The 20,498-nt window shown below is 40.0% G+C and overlaps 1 protein-coding gene across 11 annotated transcripts in view; it reads right to left on the bottom strand.

Moving 5' to 3' along the window:
- Positions 1–17,973: 17,973 nt before the first annotated feature.
- The window catches only part of phactr4a (phosphatase and actin regulator 4a), a 39,002-nt gene continuing 36,477 nt past the window's right edge, over positions 17,974–20,498 (bottom strand). For all 11 annotated transcript variants that reach the window (XM_026155839.2, XM_026155837.2, XM_026155841.2 and 8 more), the window contains 4 exons: positions 20,044–20,105; positions 19,799–19,936; positions 19,254–19,330; positions 17,974–19,109 (listed from right to left, as the gene is read on the bottom strand). In XM_026155839.2, coding sequence (XP_026011624.2) covers positions 19,094–19,109; positions 19,254–19,330; positions 19,799–19,936; positions 20,044–20,105 — 293 coding nt within the window. In that variant the 3' untranslated portion in view covers positions 17,974–19,093. The remainder of the gene's footprint in view (positions 19,110–19,253; positions 19,331–19,798; positions 19,937–20,043; positions 20,106–20,498) is intronic.

The following is a 20,498-nucleotide window of genomic DNA, read 5'->3' as shown; positions in this document are numbered from 1 at the left end:
AAAGGTGTCAACACACCCATTTACAACACAGCTGTGAAGATCTGCTGGCATCTTGTAGGCTACAGGGCTCAGGTAAGACCCAGAGCCATCCAAACAAAAACTGACATAAAATATCAGGTAATATATGAGGACCTGAGTGTGCTGGTGATTGTCTCCTTTTATTTTGATGATGGCGCGCCTTAGACAAAACAAAATCCTATCACACATCGCTGCTTAAGATCTGAGAGATTTTTTGGTGGAGAAGAGCACAGAGACACTCAGAGAGCAGTGATTTACTGTGACACCTACAGACTATCACACCTGAGAGTGTTAGTGAAGAAGTGTAAATGCTGAGAGAAAAACCTCTGTTTTGGTTTCTTTTGAGGGCTTTGGGAGTTTGAATTGGAGGATTTTTAAGAAAAAAAACCCAAACCTCTTCTAAAACTGGTAAGACTAGAAAACTCACAAGTGTTTTATAACATCAGGTTCACATAACATTGAAACAAAAATGCATTGTAAATGTGTTTTCTGTTTCAGGTGTAGGCATTTCCAGAGGCCATACGTCCTAAATTTCAGTCGGTCACACATGGCATACATTTATTAGTAGTCCAGCTACAGTGTTTCAATATTTCTGTGATGTTTTAAATATTTATAAAATATCATTCTTCTAACTTTATTACAGAACACCTTAACTCCTCAGCATAGTGAGAAATTATGTTCAGATCCTTAAAGAGAAGCAGCAGGTAGAGCATAGCTCCAAACTGCTCAGGAAGTGGTGATAGAGGTAGCTCCCTGCATCCTGCAGGGCTTCTGGGAGCTTCCTCCTCACCCTCTCTTGAACATGGCCTCCCAAAGTCTGATACTCTCCACCAGTGCCACAAAGGCCACTTTGGGTTCTGTCACCAAAGCTCTTACAGCAGTGGCCATCTTCTCCCTCTATATCAAAGATAACATGGTCCAGACCATCCTGAGGGAGATCAGAGAGAAATATCCACCAGAAATTCTTCTCACCAACATTGGAAACTTTGCACCAGTGCTGCTCACTACAATTGCTGATGTAGCAAAGAACCACATAACCAAGATTTTCAAGCCCTCTTTTGAAACTCCACCAATGTCTGATGTTCTTCCCAATGAAGAACCTCCTTTTGAGAGTCTGCCAATGGCCGTTACGTCAGTTGAAGAAAATCCTTTGGAAATTCTGCCAAAGTCTGATGTTCTTCCCAGTGAAGATCATCCTTCTGAAAGTCCTCCAGTATCTGATGTTCCTCTGGTTAAAGAACCTGCTTCTGAAAGCCTGTCAATGTCTGATGTTCCACCAGTTAAAGAACCTCTTTCTGAAAGCCTGCCAGTGTCAGATGTTCTTCTCAAACTCCATCCATGTCTGAGCCAGCTGAAGGCCATATAATCAGAAAGAAAAAGAATAAAGGGCTTCTTCAAAAAAAAACTGTGGTGTTGTCGTGTCAGACCCAGAGAAACTGACTGACTTTGAGACTCCCATCTGTTTGTTCTCACTCTACAAAATAAAAATAAAAAACTCATCAATATTTCTGCATGAGTCTGCATCTATGTTTAAAAAATATTTTTATTGTCTATAAGAGTCTCTTAGGGTTCTCAAAATAAATCCACAAGTCCAGTAACTGTTGTTAACATAACATAACATAGCACATTAGTGTTATTATTTTTAAGAAAACTTCTCATTCTTACAGGTAACATATTAACAACAGTAACTGAAACTGGTATATAAAACTACAGAATGCATCTCCTCGAGAAAATACAGTGTAAATGCTGGTAGCTAAATGGTTTGAGTTGACTTTTTATAATTGCTGAATCTTTGGTAAAAAAAAATAAAAACAAATTGTTGAATAAGCTGAAATACAATGAATCATTCACACGAAAGCCAAAGTGCAGAACTGTTGAAAGCTGAAGTTCAAGTGGGAAAAACCAGAATATTTGAAGAATATCTTCTGTGTATGTCTGTGAGTACCAGCAAGTAGTGACATACGGAGAAAGAAGGGAACTGGCATCAAATGAACAGGTAAATTAGTTTTTAATCTTGAACTGTTTTACTTGGTTTCATTTTAACACACACTGTGTCCAAGCCTGTGATAACTGTGATAAGCCATGTTTTTAAGAAAGGCGAGTTCAATATTTCAACCCAGGCCTGATTACTAAGAATCACTTAAATAGAACCTGTTTTAAAAAGTAAAGTAGAATAAAGAAAAATCTGAAAAAGCAACACATCGTGGCACGTTTCAAAGTAACAGCTGAGAAACAACTTGATATTGTCAGTCTGAAAAGGGTTATGAAGCCAAGGCTTCTAAGGCTTTACTGAAGCAAACCATGGTGAGAGCCACAACTTTGAAAACAGTGGTGAACCACCTAGGAGGTGTCTGCCTACCAACTTCAAGAGTGTATTTATGACTCATCCAGGAGGTCACAAAGAAATCAGAACAACATCTAAAGAACTGAAGCCCTCAATTGTCTTAGTTAAGGTTGTTTTTCATGATTCAACAATTGGAAAGTAACTGGGACTAAATAGAACCAATGGGAGAGTTCCAAGGTGAAAACCACTGCTAACAAAAAAGATCAAATTCTCATCTCTTATTTGCCTCAAAAACATCTTTTTTTTCTGAATGAACTTGTTGTGCCAAATGCATTTTGCAAGATCAGCTCTATAAATTCTCTATACGCTCCTCTTGTTCAAGTGTTTCTTTTCAGTTTATTTCTTCATTTCATGTTGTGTTATTCCAGTTATCACATTATATGTGCTATACAGTATGACAATATCTGAGGCCAGGACAGGCATGTGTATGTGTGTGTCTGAGAGGGAGAGAGAGAGAATCCACTGTGAGTATGTATGTGTCTGTCAAGAAATGTAACTGAAAATTGGGGTGGGAAGCTGCAATAAGACCCCAGGAGCCAGAGGTAGACAGAGATGGATCCAGGAGAACTGGGTCATCCGCAGCCCCCAAGAGTACCAACTACAGAAACGTCTTGATATCCTGATACTGCAGGCAGACAAAACAAAAGCAGAAGTTTTTACTTTTACTCTTTTACTCTTACTAAGGTTTGCATACCGTTACATCTGGTGTAAAACTAAGAGCATTTCTTCATAAGATCATCATCCCAACAATCAAACATTGTAGTGCAGGTGTGATGGTCTGGGGCTGCTTTAGGAAGTGGATGATTTGCCATAATTGATGAAGCCATGAATTTACTCTCTACCAGAAAATCCTTGAGGACAATATCTAGACATCATGTATGCCCTGAAGATCAAGCGGACTTGGGTTACACAGCAGTGGATTTGCTGGTGTTTTTCACCAGCAAATCCACCTTTGAATTGCTCAGAAAAACGAAACGCAGGCTTTGAGTGGCCAGACGTAAATCTGAGATTCTTTGGCATGACCTTAAACATACATTTACAAAAAATAAAATACAGTCAGGGCCAAAATTCCTCCACATCCATGTGAAAGACTCCAGGTATTGCCAATGCTTGATTGCAGTTGTTGCTGGCTGTAATGGTGGTGCTACAAGTTGTTAGTTTTTGGTGTGGACACAGAGGACAGAGACAGAGTTTGGATTACTGGACCAATGAAGTCCAATAATCCAAACAGTGGTGCAGGGGGAAAAAAACAGCACAGAGCTAAGGAAAACTGAGGGCTTAAATCAGAGGCGGAGGCAGACATTTGAAACACCCGGGGCTTAGCCCTAAAGGGTAGTATGAATGTGGGATTATTTTTTTTTTTTGGGGGGGGGGGGGGGTAGAAATGACTGAAAGATTAATTGGCTCCGTTTTGAGTTTTGTTCAAAAAAGAATGACTTCATATAGGGAAATATATATATCACATATGCAGGACACCTTAAACTAGTTTTTTAATTAAGCAGCAAGGCAGAACAAAGTCGGGGCTGTATCAAGACACAGGGACTAAACCCCAATTCAACCAGACCCAGAACTGATCCTGAATTAAAACAGGACTACAACAGTTCAATATCAGGACTACTTGGGATTTAACCAAGACAGAACCACAATCAGAACTAGATAATAGTAGCACTAAAAATCATCATAGACCTGCACTACACTTGTTTTTTTTTATTCTACCAAAGTACAATATTTAGATTGAGAAAAGTTTATATAATTATTTAGCCTTGTTGTGCAAACAAGCCTGCAAAACTTAATAAATGTAGAATATGAAAAATAGCAACCCTAAAAAGAAACACTAGGTATGAGATACATGAGGACCTATGATACGGTGATACTTTTGGTAAACGACCATTTGACTAACATGTGTGTCTCACCTGCTCTTGTTCATCTCTGTTCTGTCCTCATTCTCTCTCTCTCCCTCTCTGTTCCTCTCTCTCCCTCTTTGTGCTGACAATCAAGCCAAACACCAACATCATCAAATATACAGTTGAAACCACATATTTATGTACTCTTCAGATCAAAACACAAACACTTTTTTAATTGTAACATCAAATCCGACTAAATATTTTTTTTAGATTGATAAATATAAAAAACACATTTGTTAACTTTAAGAGTAAAGAGAGAAACTATCTGTATTTCTTAATTGTAAATGGCACCAAATTGTATTCAAAATTGAGCCACACTTATGGAGCTCCACAGTTCTTTTCCTGGTGTTTTGGTTGACATCTCTTAATTTTCCCATGTCAAAGAAACAGGCTCTGTGTTTTGCCTTATATGCATCCACAGGTGTGCCACCAATTTACTCACATGGACTCTACTAACCTATCAGAAGCTTCTTCAGCTCAGAATGGAATCGTCTGGAGTTTTCTTATTAATTAACAATAAACTTAGTGTACATGTACTCCTAAATTTGATGAAAGTGATAAAAATAGACAGATCCCTCTCTCTTTATTCTGACATTGAACTAATTCAAAAGATATTTCAATATTTATCTAAAACAAAAGTTTACTCTAAATTGATGTTGTACAGTAAAAATGTTTTATGTTTTCTCCCTAAAGTGTAAATATCTGGTTACAAATGTGAATATCCTGCTGTGTGCTGAAATCCCTCTTGTTTTGCATAGAAATATACTGAACAACATACAAAGCATAATATATAAAATAACATTTACCTGAGTTTTTTCTTTGAAAGAACCCTCTAATGTCCATTCTTATATTTCAGTACATAACTGAAACCGATTTAGTCGGGGAGGGTAAGAACTGAAAATATGAAATAAACACACGTAAGCTAAGACTCTCTAAAAAATAGCATTTGTTCGGCTTTTCATTTCGCCATTTGTTGATTCACTTGAAGAGCAAGTAACGTAATATTGGTCAAGTGATCAGTTTGATATCAATCTTTCGTGATGCACCGTCATATTTACATTATTTGTACGCTACGAATGATTTGCTTTGGTACCTGGTCAAACTTAAGCTCTCCTTAGTATGGCTGGCTCCGTTTCTCCAACAGCGCAATCACAGGCAGCAGCTGCCCCGCCCCCTCGCTCAGTTGCTTAGTGCCTGAGCTCGGATCATACCAATATCAGGGGGGATTCACGCACAGTCGTAAATTCCCACAGTGTGCACTATGTGCTTCGAATATTGTGTGCACTTTTTGTTTTATACAGTTGTCAGCCAGGAATCTAACTATGAAAAAATTACACTCCAAAAGACCCCGGGCTTCTGACAAAACAACCGGGGCTTAAGTCCAGTAAGCCACCCCCACGCTCCGCCCCTGGCTTAAATACACACAAGGAGCAATTAGGCCGAGACGACGCAACTATGGAAAAACAAGACACAGGTGAACAGAATCTAATTAATGAGACAAGGAGAAAACAGAACAGAACACAGGGGATGCGTCATAACTGAAACAAGGAAAAGTGTCATAGTTTGCTGTGCGGCAGGCAAGTAGTGATAACTGACACTGAAGACCAGAGGCCCGTGTCAAGTAAAGGGTCCGTGTCCGAACAAAGCTCGTGTCACGGCTTCAGAGTTCATCAGAGTATCATGTGACTTTTCTCTGAAATGATTTGACTGCCTCGTTTTTTGTATTTGAGCTGTTGAAAAGATGCAGGAATTCGTTTTTTGAGTGAACTGGATGTCAGGTGATTCTAAGGTTTATCACCAGCTTGCAAGGAGATTGTAAGCACATTATAGAGCCACCAAAAAGGCAAAAAAGTAGTATGTTAAAATGCTCCCTATCGCCCAATAAAAACATAAGTCCTAAATCAATCACAGAGAGGATTGTTAGTTAGGGGTGTGTGTGTGTGTGTGTGTGTGTGTGTGTGTGTGTGTGTGTGCATACATTTATATTATACAGTGGTACCCCGACTTACGAATACCCCATTTAATGAAAAATTCAAGTTACGAACTCACTTAACGGCAATATTTCTGCCGGTGTTACGGCAAAATGCCCGGGTAACGAAATCCCCTGGCTCTGATTGGCTGAGCCCAGAATGCCTACAATGCCCACAATGCCTTCCGAATCATGTGGCAACCCCCTTGGCTTTCGTACTTGTGCTTCGCTGTTCCGCTTGAACGACGTATTGTTGTTGCCGTTAGCAATTAGCCTACAGCCTATCGTTCACTCAAAAGGCGCGATGGGTGCTTCGACTTACGAAAGACCCTCGGGAATGAATTAATTTCGTAAGTCGGGGTTCCACTGTACCGGACCTCATATGGGTATTCTGCAAATGATACATCATTATGTTTATATGTTTATATATCGACTGTTATGTAGCCCACCTGTATTATCACAGCAGGGCATGCTGTACATTGTCCAGCAGGTGTCAGTACTTTCAAATACTGTCGAACAGGGCTTCGTGTGATCTTCCTTTTGAAGCAATTGGCTGGAAAGATTCTACACATTCACAGGGCTGGGACTGGGGATAAACAGACATGTTGACCTGAAGGGATAAAACAGTAAGAGCGGTACATGACAGACCAAATAACAAAACACTAGGACTAATAAAAGCCAGAAACTAGAAATATACTCAATTGCATGAGAGAAAGCTAAACTATACAGAGCTAGCACTTAAACATCTATTTAATGCATTAGAAAGAATCATGAGTCCAAAACAAACTCAAAACACTGGGTCAGAGACCCAGAGCAGAATAGAATACACTGTGAACAAAACCCACATAACTACAACTGAGAGAATGTCAACATGTTTCTAAAAGGTTTTAAAAATTATAACAAACTACAGTCCCAGTAGCGTGACATTATCCTAGTGTAATATTTAAATCTGTTTGATTATCAGAAACATTGGTACAATGAACTATCCAGTCCATAGAAAATGTCTAGTTTTGGAATGCTGATATTTTGGATTAGTTGCCAGAAATATCACATGTCAGTGCAGTGTGTAAGGTGATGGCTTTATTCCCTCTGACTAAAGAAAATGTTGTATTACTAACAAGCATTCACATAAATAGTGTTCTTACTAACTGAAAGCCTAGCCATCTCCTAGTATTACCAAATCCTTTTAGCGTCTGGTCATTGCAGGTAAATTACGTGAGGATGCTGAGAGCTGGCAGGTGAATTCAAGATTACTTCATGGGTAATTTGCTTTGCTGCTTTTAAGATGTGAGTGATATAAAGGGCAAATAGATGTAGTTGAAGAAGATATATGTTTTTAGCTGCAATTTACAGAACAGAGACAGAAATAATGACAATAAGTGGGTTGCATCACCTGGCAACTTTAAATGTCTAAACCAAACTCGTGTTGTGAAATCAGTGAAATATTCATATTTGTTAAGCATGTTACCCACCTGTGTCCAGGGATAAATTGCTCTCTGTAAAGCTAGACAATTACAGTAGCACAGACTAAGAATACAAACATTTTCCCTGAAATACTAATAATGAAGATGAATAAAGTGCACAATCACAGATGTTGTATGGTACCAAGCGAACTCCTCCATGCTCCTGAGACGATGCTGGAACACACAGCAGACCGTAAACCTTCTGACAATAGCACGTATTGATGTTCCATCCCTCTCATAGGGTCCAGGTATCGCCTCATGCTATCAGCATGACACTGACCCTAATGAAACAACAATTACATGGTGTTACTTTGAATAAGCTGATACAGATTAGGAACCCCCTCTGCTACTTAACTGACTAGATGAATATTCCAGATATTGACTTGATGCTATACTCTGAGTAAAAGGTTTTCCTTGAATTATTAAGTCCCAGCCCATTAAGATATTGTAGTGTCATAACAATAAAATTTAAAGATTACAGACCGCCAGCACTGAGAATGGTTATTAGTAGCTGGACGGGGCCATAGAAAGGCAACTAACCAGCAGCAGGGCCAGTATCTGCTTCTTTGTGCAAAGCTGATCAGGAGTAGCACTACCAGAACCCCACAAAAGGACTTCACACAGGCTGCTCATGTGCATGTATATGACCAGGCTGTCAGAGCCAGACTTCGTGAGTGTCGTGGCTATCGTTATTTTTCATGGTGCTTGATTTATCTTGTACTTAAAATAAACACACACTAGAGACAGGGAAGCCATCAGACTGGCAGGTCTGCAACAGGGTGCCCCATTCCCTTCACAGATAATGTTGCAGACAGCATAACCTCATCATCTCTGGAGTGGTTCACATCTGTCAGATGTGCTCAGTGTGAACCTGCTCTCATTTATGAAGAGAATGGGCATTAGTGGCTGCTCTGCCACTTCTAGTGCTCTCTTACAAATTGAGCTGCATGGCACTGGTCTGTGAGGACAGGTCCCACTGAAGGACATCAGAACCTCATGCCACCCTCAGGGAGTCTGAATCTGCGTAAACCAGGCTAGCAAGATAGCAGGCTAACTCTGCTATCGTGTTATACGGTGGTCTGTTAAAAGAATTTAGATGGCACTCAAGCTCAAGACCCTCGATTTTAGGACATTAAGTATGTTGACAAAGATTCCAGCAGGAATTGTTTGACTCACAGAGCAAACCAGGAGAATTCCAGCAGTCTGGAACAAATACGCAAACACCTACATCACTGCTACCTTGAATATTTGTGTTTTCACTTCAAGCCAAAGCTCTATTTCTTTTTATCACAAAGCTGTCGTATTTCAGCGAGCAAAGGAAACCCCACGTGTCAGTCACAAGATAGTCTGTGATTCAGCAATAAGTGAGTTCAGCATATTATGTGTTTACTTCCTGTGGGGACCCTGAGGACAGAGAATTCAACAAAGCTTTGCTAATTTGTCTAGATTGCTCAGCATGGACCAGCAGTCCTCTAATTACACCACAGTTACTGTCACGCCTGTTTGAGCACTTCCTCCCTGAAGCTCCCCAGGAATTTTAAAAAGGACAGGAGGACGCTAAAATGTAAGCAGTTAAACACACAAGAAAAAAAAGCCATGAAGAACTTCTCACAAAATAGCCAGCTGCTTTGTGAAAAGCATGGCTGGAATGAAGGAGGCTTCCTGCATTTTGCAAAATATATTCAATTTTTGCAGCAGGGTAACAGAGTGTTCCCTGCTTAATGCAATATCTAATACATTGCCATTGGAAATCCATTTTGCTTAGAAGTAGTCAGGCCTTATGGGGAAAGGGTCTATATAAACACAAAAGCTTGAACCCATATTTTTCTACTTCCTTACTTTCTCATACTATTTTCACTCTTTCTGACTCCAGTGCTATGCTCTCGCTGTCTTTCTGAGCAGTTCCCATTATTTCTGTTACACTCATTTTTTCTTTTTTTTCCCACAAGGGCTCTCAGTCCAAAAGGCTCCCATTCAGTCTTATGTGCTGAAGTTTCCAGCAGCCAGATGAAAGCTCAGGCAAATGGAAGGCTCACAATAGAGATCTGGAACACCTTGTGTGATATACACTTTGGTTTCAGTCTGGCTGGATAGATAAGAAAAAGCTTTCAGCACTGTCAGATTTGATTATGTGCCTCTCTTTTATGAAAAGGATATTTCTAAGGATCGGCCTAATTCCCGCCGTGCAATGTGGCGTGAATGAACAAGAGTCAATTACATGAGTTGATGAATAACAATGCAACTGCTGCCGTCTTTCCCTGAGCCTCTTCCTGACAAAGGTCTTCCTGTTGATCGGGAGTTCTTCTTTTCTGCCGTTGCAAATTTCTCACTCACAAGGAACCATCGGACTTTTGGGCTTTTCTCTCTATGATTGGAGGTTCCTTATTTTATAATACAAAGCCTCTCAAGGTAACTTTTGTTGTGAACTGGTGCTTTATTGTCACAATGGTTTTTTTTGTTTGTTTGTTTGTTTTTAAGTGCAATGCATTTTTTTCTTTAGTGTGGCCCTAATACCCTTTTGTACTTTTGTATTCACCATGTACTTTCTAAATATTATCAGACAGAATGGATTGACATCTGATAATACAACGAGATATAACTTTGTAGGGTGTAGAGTGGGGTCGTGTTAACAATCAATTAAATTTTGCTTTATATCCAGCATGGTCTTCAAGGTCAACTTTGTTTATAGAGTGAGTGGGAGGTGTATGAGGATGTGTGCGAAAATGAGTCTGCACAAACTGGAACTCATATATGTCATTAGGAAGTTTATTTCATGTCTGCAGCACACATGTTTTCCACAGTGGGGACGTGCCACTGAAGTAGCAGCCACTTAAAGGCAAATCCTGAGTGCCTAAACCTGACCAGGTAAAACATTCTGAATTGATAATAAATTTAAAAACATACATTATTGATGTATGTGTATCTGTAAACTTGGGTCTCTGGTGAGAGTTGGGAAATTATACCCTCCACCATAAATCCCCTGTCAACCTCCAAATCTTTCACCTTTTAACAGAAGGAAATATTTATTGTCTATAAGCATGTAAGAGGTGAAATATCAAGTTTATGGATACAAAAATAATGGGAAGGTGTGAGTCAAGAAACACAAATCAAAAATGTAGAGGTTGTAAGCGCGTTGCTTTTATCTACAACCCACCCCATTCACTGCTCCTAACAACAGATGGGTGAGTTTGCACTTCAGTGGTATCATGTGTCCAGATTTCTGGCTAAGGTACAAATTTGACCTTTGAAAAAACAGATAACACCAGCATTGGCACGCAAGGGTTTGAAACAAGAAAGGGGTTTGATCAACTCTTGCCCCTTTGCGTTGTTTTTAAGGTGGTTTAAGGTGGTAACAATCATCTGTTGAGTTTCTTGCTCCCACTTTGCACAGATCAGCACTGGACTTGAGAACATCATCAGAAAACAGTGTGGTCAGACAACCTTGGAGGTTGTAAAGGTGCATCCTGGTCAGAACTGCATAGTCTACCTGCGAGACACCAAGAGCATGTTTTACAGAAATGTGTTGCTGTTCAGCCTCAATGTTCCACCTCATGATACCACAGAACACATTTTCCCAATGATCCATGTCCATGAGCACTGTGAGCTCTGCTGAGGTGACTGAGAGTGGCACGAGGCTTTGTTAATTTTCATAAAATGTAATTATTACCTCCCATCAGCTTCTCAGCAGCCTTACTGTCATTTGAGCAATGTCCTCATTTTATGATTTGTCAGCTGCAGCAACACAAGGTGATCAGGATGGAGCCCTTTGCTGACAGAACCTGGGATTTGGTAGCTAGAAGCCTCCATCTGGGGCATAAAAGAAAAATAATCTCTTTCATCTTTAAGATCCCAAATCCCGTACTGAAAACTAATTCCAACCAGATGACATTGATGCACTAGGACTGTGGTTAGATTATGACTTGTCCCTTCGTCTAAATGTTGCTGCTTGCCAAAATAACTCAGTGCCTCGACTGGTCCCCAGGAAGACAAACTGGACATCTAATTTTCATAGTCCCTGCAGCAGCCATGTTTAGCATCATCCAGGAGGAGGACAGGTTCAGCTCATTCTCCCTCCAAGTCTAGATGAACGCATCACAACTCAGCAATAAACAGTTGCCAGCACTCCAGCTAATTATGTATTCACTGTTTTCTGAAAAACAAAGCAGAGTTTGTCTCCCTTCATAGATAGGTAGACAATAAAGGCTATCCAGTCTAATATATGGAAATTGCTTTACACCAGTTTCAGGTAGAATTGTCATAATCATCATAATATAAAGATTGAAAACAAACCTTCTCATTTAAAATGTAATGTTATTTATTCAGAAATACAGCAGCTGCAAGATACATTATTTTTGCTTCCTACAGTTTTCTCCATTTACAGTGATTATGTATATTTATAAATAAATATGTAAATAAAGAAATAATATATAAATAAAACCCATTTTCTCACTTTATTATTTTCTATAGGGAAAGTGGAGTCAGTTATAGTAGACTGTGATAAGCAAAATAGATGTCATTAAATATACATACTTACTAAATGGTAAATATAACTTTTCTGTAGCTCTGGGTTTCCAAAATGCTGTGTCAGCCAATAGTGTGTCATTGGACTGTACTATTATTATTACTTTATTATTAATATTAGTGCCACATACAACTGGACAAGATTGGCTTGAATTATGATAATGACATGTCAAAGCCAACCACAGCATTGGCATTATGACTGGGTAGCATTAGTTGTTTATAACCAACAGCCTGTGTTGTTTATGTTTTTTGAATAAAATTTTCAAGCAAAAACATAACTTTTTCCTTCATTTTGAGTACAGTGAAGATTTGAGATTGGCTGTGCTTTGGGGAACATCAGTGCTTCATAGACGAGTCATTGCCATCCCATGAAGCTAGAAAACAGATAATGGCTGTATAAAAAAAAAACAACAACAACAGTATACTGCTGTGGTTCTTCTCTGACCTCTGGCCAAGATGTCAGCAGATTAATTAGTCCTATGCATGCACACTCTATTTGCCATGGCGTCAAAGTGTGCACAAAGGTTGACGTTGTGGTAACTAGCTAAGCAATTTACTGATGACAGCGTATTGATAAGGACCCACACGCTCAAGGCTAATGTCTTTAGAGGATTTATTGAAGTCCTCCTGCAAAGGACTGCAGACTCCTTATCAAACCCACAGGGTGACTCGTTGTCCCCGTGCTATGACATATTCTGATCTGTGTCAAAGCACACAGAGGCACTTACTAACTGATAAAGAACTTTCAGCTCTATCTTGTGCGGTGTTCATCGAACCAGCTGCCTCTAAAATGAAAAAGAATGCTTTGAGTTAGCAGGTGATCAAACTGTTTGTTTTATCAAATTCTTATGTGCACAGAAATTTTACCTATAAGTGCTCCACAATGTTCTCAACAGCTAGTCTTTAACTCTTTCAGTGTGCTGTTTGCCGGCTCGGTGTAGAATGACATTCTGGAACTTTTTTGTCTGTAAATTGTTGCTCTGGGAATAAAAATAAATAAATGCTGTGGCAGTGTTGAGAGTGGAACAGTAAACTGAACCTGAAGATTTTTAGCTACTGCTGATTAAAGGTTAGCCTTCCCTCACAAAAGCAAGACATTGCTACTAGCCAGGGTGTGAGACTCAGTGGTAGCATCACTCTCTGTGGCAGTGACAGCAAATACAAACTCAACGTAATACCAAATCAGCAAATGACAATTACATTTTTGTGCTGAGTGATCAAATCATAGAGCAGCAGCACTGGTATCCAACAGCTAATACAAGTTGAATGCCTTAACACCAACACGACACAGTTTACTACGGCCACCAGGGGGCGATAGCTATGGTTTCATAGGGCCGTATGTGAAAGATATATTGAAATGATTGGTTATGTCTGGCCTGAGTCTTCTGTCAGCAAATCAAGAACTCAGTTAACTGCAACTTTAAAAATTCAGGCATACTGAATATTGTATACATTAAATGACTTTGCACTTTCAATCCCAATTCTGTGCGGTCATGATCAAAGAATGTGTGACAATAATGTGGTTTTCTGGAAGAAAGATTTTTTTTCTTTTAACTTATAACAACAGTAACATCATCTTCTGCTGAGAAGATAACTCAATATGGAATAAGTATGTTTCTCTTTTTGAAAGGGACTGAAAATAGAGGGCATGTTCCTCCCATATTGGCTTCTCTTCATTTGCTCCCTGTTAAATTAAAATCATTCTCCTCACAGACAAAGTCTTGAATAATCAGCCCTCATCTTACCTTAAAGACCCCATAGTACTGTATCACCCCAATATGGGAGACAGACACACTCTCTACTTTTAAGATGTCTAAGCATATAGTTTGGGCTCGATCAGGTGACCCTGAATCATCCCTTAGTTATTTTGCAAAAAGGCCTAGGCTGCCCATGATGCAGCATGTTGAGTTTTTCTTCTTCACTCACCCTTTTTACGCCATGTGCTTATAAACTTCTCTGCATTTAGTCATTAGTTATTATTAATCTTTTCCACAGCATCTTTGTCCCGTCTTCCTCGAATTACCTCCAACCAGTCATAGCATATGGCCGCCCCTCCCTGAGCCAGGTTCTGCTGGAGGTTTCTTCCTGTTAAAAGAGAGTTTTTCTTTCCCACTGTCGCCATGTGCTTTCTCATTGCGGACTGTCTGATCATTGGGGTTTATTTTATAGTATAATGTACCTTGATGTGATTGTTGCTGTGATTTCGCACGTTATAAATAAATAAAGAACTGAACTGAACTGAATGTTCACAAGAGGTCTCTGTAGACCTTGAATTGGCATCCACACCTCACAGCTTACAGGGTTGCTAATAGTATGGCATAAAGACTGCAAAACTAGCAACAGTTACAGAGCAAAAAGAAGTCAAAGATTAGTGCTTTGACTCATTTTTAATACATCTGGGTAGAATTATTGCAGAACAGTATGTGTGCTGCAATTAAACTAATACTTAAACATGATCTTACTAATATAATATCAGGGTTACAGTAAATATTCTTTCTTAATGAGAGATATATTCTCAACATTTGAAGCTACTTGTGACCATGATCATGCTAATTAAACTTGCAAAGGAAATAACACCTACAGACTGATTATGGGATAACTCAGTCACAAGAAACTGCATTACATCTGAGACGCTCTGCAATCGCTTTGTTAGGAATACCAACAGCGTGTGCTGAGCGCATGGCCAGTGATGCAGAGGTCCTTTGGGTCTGCTTGATTATTGTGTTTATACCTCCCAAATCAGAGCATGGACATTTGTGCACTATAGTCACACTAGGCAAAATAATGTGACTGTGTGGTGGAGCACTAGAGGGCTCCACTCACACCCAGTGTTGAGGAAGTGTGTTGCTGAGTTTTGTGGCACGAAGTGTTCAGTTGATGTGAAAAAAGAAATAAAGCTGAAGTGAGAACTAAGAGCTCCATGTCGTCTGTGCTTACCTCCACAACCGCAGCATAACCAAAATTATCACATCTGTCTGCAATGAATCTGCAGTTTCCCTGCCTTTGAAAAGGTTGCATTGAAAAAGGCAACCAGGTTGGTAACTGCTCACAGTCAGTTCCTGTCATCAAAGCAACTTTGGTGTGTCAAGAAGGTGTGAAAATGACTTTAAGTTTGAATCATTCTGCTATGAATTTGCAGCTGAATAGGGTCAAGATGGCAGTTAATGCAATGTGTTTGTGATGATAGAGTGATTAACTCATGTGGCAGTTTTTCTGCAGTAAAGTAGAAAGCAATTATTTGCAAACTTTTGCCAGTCTGTCTGTGATTAACTGCAGACAGTCCAAGTTGGTCTGTGATTGTCTAAAGACAGATTGCTTCCCACCAGGTGAACAGTGCAATTACCTCACAAGCTGAAAGCGATAGCCCAAGGGTTGCAATGTGGTCACCAAAAGCAGTAACAGAAAAATTCAGTGCAATCACCAATTTCTCTTAGTTACAAGTAGGTTGCTATCTTTATTTTATTCCAGAGTAATAAGACTTTCAGTCTTATGGAAGTGTGAGAACAGCCCTCGACTTTGACCTCAGTCCTGATGGGTTCAGTCATTTCAGGTCAGATCGAATAAAACATCATCCATTTTATAAATTTTGTTATTGTAAGTGTCAGAAAGGTGGATTATCCAGGGTGTTTGTTGACAAATGACTTGTGATTCGATTAATCATTTGCCAGGGAGCCTGCAATAAGATGCTTCTATGTTACACCCGGTTTTGAAACACCAAGATGGGGACAGAGAAAATGCTGAGCTTGAGCCGTCAGATCAACATTTCACCAACCAATGGGTGGCTGCGTTCCTTGTTTTATATGATCTGTGGTCCAAATATGATAATATTGCTCATATTGTGTCGAGTTATTTGGTACTGATGTGTTCAATGTTTAGCAAAATGTTGTATTACAAGCATTCAAATTTCTGTACTTTTTGACAAGGTTAGAAGATCCATAGAAAGAATCACCTGTCCAATATTGTGTCGCTGCCCCTTTTGCTGTTTAAACACCCCTGACCTGTCAAGGCATGGACTCCACTAGACCCATGAAGGAGTGCTGAATGGGTGCTGTGATATCTAGCAACAGATCCTTAAAGCCCAGTAATTTGAAGTGTGGGACCTCCATGGATCAGCCTTGTTTGTCCAGTTCATCCTCAGGGCTTTACTGGGTTGAGATTTTGGGGTCTAAGTCAGCACCTCAGACTCACTGTTGTGTTCCTCAAACCATTCCTGAATCATTCTTGCTCTGTGGCAGGGTGCATTATCCTGCTGAAGGGAATACCGTTTCCATGAGGGTGTACATGGTCTGCAACAATACCCAAGTAGGTGGTACATATCAAAGCAACATCAACACTGTAGACAGTATAGTTTACTATGGCCACCAGGGGGCGATAGCTATGGTTTCATAGGGCCGTATGTGAAAGATATATTGAAATGATTGGTTATGTCTGGCCTGAGTCTTCTGTCAGAGACAGTTCAGCAAATCAAGAACTCAGTTAACTGCAACTTTAACTATTCAGGCATACTGAATATTGTATACATTAAATGACTTTGCACTTTCAATCCCAATTCTGTGCAGTCATGATCAAAGAATGTGTGACAATAATGTGGTTTTCTGGAAGAAAGATTTTTTTTCTTTTAACTTATAACAACAGTAACATCATCTTCTGCTGAGAAGATAACTCAATATGGAATAAGTATGTTTCTCTTTTTGAAAGGGACTGAAAATAGAGGGCATGTTCCTCCCATATTGGCTTCTCTTCATTTGCTCCCTGTTAAATTAAAATCATTCTCCTCACAGACAAAGTCTTGAATAATCAGCCCTCATTTTACCTTAAAGACCTCATAATGCTGTATCACCTATATCAAAGCAACATCAACATGGATGGCAGGATCCCAGCAGAACATTGCTGAAAGCATCACACTGCCACTGTTGGCTTGCCTTCTTCCCATAGTGTATCCTGGTGCCAGGTTTTCCATTGATAAGGGATACACATGGACCTGGCCATCCACTTACAAGAAAACATGATTAATCAGACCAGGGCACCTTCTTCCATTGCTCCATGGTCCAGTTCTGATGTAAACATGCCCAATGTCGGTGCTTTCGGTGTTGAAAGGTCTGCAGCTCCATACACAATAAACTGTGATGTCACACAACTTGGCCCATGTCAAACTCGCCAAAATCCTTACGCCCGCTCATGTTTCCTGCACGTCACTTCCTCCCTAATATATCCCACCCACTAACGGGTGCCATGATGAAGAGAAAATCAGTGTAATTCACTTCACCTGCCATAATGTTATGTCTGATCAGTGTATCCTGTGTACATGAAAACATTTTACTGTTAAGTAGGATATACTGCTGTTTTTGTTGGAAACGAGATTTTTACTGGTAGTTCACTCTGACAATCACTCAGTATTTCTACTGTAGAATAGAGCCGCTACTGTGACTGTCCATTTACTACAAACTGCTATCACAGGTGTTATCACGGGTTAGAGAGACAAATAATTGTGTTTTGTCAAAGAGACATCAGCTGCACTTTTCTAAAGACAGATCCACTACATGGAGGGAAGAAAATATTCTAATCATGGCTTAACTGTCTGTTGTCTTTAGGCTCAGATGGTGGTGACTTATTTATATAGCACATCTTTATAACACTGCCCTCATCTGGTCATTTTAAAAGGCTATATCCCTCCCATTCACACATTTCTGCTTTATTTGCATCCATGTCATCAGCAGACAGAGGCATGAAGAGACTTAAATAATCTCACTGGACTGCATGACAAATCACATTTTATTTTCTGAGCGGATTGTACAGTTATTCAGTGTTGTTGGAAAACAGTTTAATGGTCTCTGTATCAAAAAAAAAAAAAAAAAAAAGTACCATTACTACTAGGAGATAATATCTGAGAAATACTTTAGAATTAAAACATGTCAGTGTTGCATGTCAGTAGTTTACAATACAAAGTAAATCAAATCTACACGATTGATCTATACAATAGCAGCCACCTATGGCATATACAAAGTACCATAAAACAGCCAGGAAAATAAAAATATGTACATTTTCATGCTGTGAATAATTCAGTTATAGACATAGTTTAATTAGAGGTTCAAAAACTTTATAGTTTTCGATATACCTGATTAAGGAACATAAGGTGCCTTATTAAAAAATGATCTAGGGATATGTCCCATGAGAATCAACTACATGATCAGCAAAGTACAGTAAAATGCACACATTAGGATATTATGTGTCACTGTCAGTAAGTATCAATATGTTGTTGATTCAAACAAAGTGACGACTCAGTTGTAAATAAGTCTTTCACATTTTGTCTGAGCCTTTCATTATTTTAGGTCTTCGATGATTTCAGTAGTAAGGCAGGTGCTGTGTGGCACCTTTGGGTACACTCAAATAAACAGTTTTTAAACTAGTCAGTTTAGTGGTACCATCAACAGTGCTAATATGAACCGCTTTGTGTGCACAGTCTTTCTGTTCTGGAAGAAAGGGAGAATATATTCATGAAGGCATCGGGAAGAGATTTACCCCCTTCAAGGTCAGTGTCTGAGTCCCCAATACAACGGGGATGTTCGCACGTGGCGCTCGCCCTTTTTAGTGTTGGCACCGTGCGCCTCCAACATGGATGCACCGACAAACTCCTCCTTTCCTGAATTCCACAGTGTCAGATCTGCCTTAGACCTCACTGTGGGTGAACAGATGTGTGGCTCCTTAAGTCCTTGTTCCATTTAGTGACGCCGTCTTCAGCAGGTTAGCAGGCATGGATTTTAAAAAAAGATATATATATATATATATACATAAAATGGACCAAAGGGGACCACATATTCAGTTTGTACCGCCTCGTTCCCCCCAGTTTAAGTGCTATACTGGTCGGCACGGAGAACTAAGGCCGATGAAACCTGGAGGAAAGAGAGGAAAAGTCAAGAGGTCAGTCTAGACGCTACACTCAAAAATAGCAAATAGTACAGAAAGAATTGATGTGCTGAATAAAGCTGAAAAACAGCTGGGATGAATGTTTAATGAGAGCTATATGTGAGCCTGACCGGGTATAGATCCTGCTCTCTTCATGGACCTCCATCTCTGAACTCTTGAATTCGTTGAGCTCCTTGCGGATAGCAGCCTGAGAAGAGGAGGAGACATGAAAGAGAGAGCGCTTCAGTGGGAACGGCTTTTATCCGTTTACAGTAGAGCACAGGAGAAGAAAGGCAGCAACGGATCAAAGCTTCATGTATTTTGATGATTCCTCAACTCTTAATGCTCCACAAACAACACACACACACACACACACACACACACACTTTTCGAACAAACTCAATCTGTATTTGATATCATGCCATATTCCAGTTTCCCCTCTCTCCCTAACACTCTTCACTTGGCTCGGTAATTCACCTGGTAAGTCTAAACCCAGCCATTATGCAGTACCTGTGCTGCATTCCAGGGATCCTTCTTTGTTACCAAATCTGCTTGGAATGCAAATCCTCAGAGTGGTAAAATACTTGCAATGTTTAAGCTACCCACTGCTGAGAAGCTCCAAACCACAGGAGGCCTGTCACGATAAAGAGATGCGTTAGAAGGTGAAGTCTCTCACCTTATCAGCAGGTGTTAGCTTCGTCCACGGCTTGTCTGCTCTGCGATCGTAGTCCTCAGCGTGGGTGCTTTCGACGTACTCATGGAAACGCAGGATCTTCCTGGCTTGAAGCTCGGCCACTGTGGGTCTCTGAGACAGCTGATGGTAGAATGGACAAGGCTGCTGTCAGTTTCTTGTTCACAACAACAGCAGCAACAGAAACAAGCTCTCACATTAAAGATAAAGTCACTTTATTGTATCCTAACCTTTCTGGTGAGCCTCCGCTTGATCTCGCTTCTCTCCAGCCGTCGGTCCACTTCATTCTTGGCTGTGGGGAGGAGAGCACATTCCATGAGATAGGGAAACACTACAGATAGATTTCACCTGAGCTGCTGTCGGCACGCTGCCCTCACTGGAATCTTTAATCACTGCCTGGCTCTGCACAAGGCACTGCATTGTTTTTAGCACGCTGAGGAGCATCAGTTCTGTAGAGTCATCTGAGGACAAGTGAGCTGCAGCGGGGCAGAATGAATCCTTGCAAACTTGCTGACAGATTCTGAGAAGTATTAAACCTGGAATCGCACTCAGCATCACAGTGATGCTGCATCAGTGATCTACCACAGATAATCTGCTCCTCATAGTTTTGAACTTTCCGTTCTTGTGTTTTAACATGTAAGCAATGGTTTCTTATTTCAGAAACCTGGGTTATATATTTGTTAAT

This window comes from Astatotilapia calliptera, chromosome 22 (assembly GCF_964374335.1).
Source record: "Astatotilapia calliptera chromosome 22, fAstCal68.1, whole genome shotgun sequence".
Classification (NCBI taxonomy): domain Eukaryota; kingdom Metazoa; phylum Chordata; class Actinopteri; order Cichliformes; family Cichlidae; genus Astatotilapia; species Astatotilapia calliptera.
The sequence above is the reverse complement of the archived record's forward strand: the minus strand, read 5'-3'. Positions and strand labels throughout refer to the sequence as shown.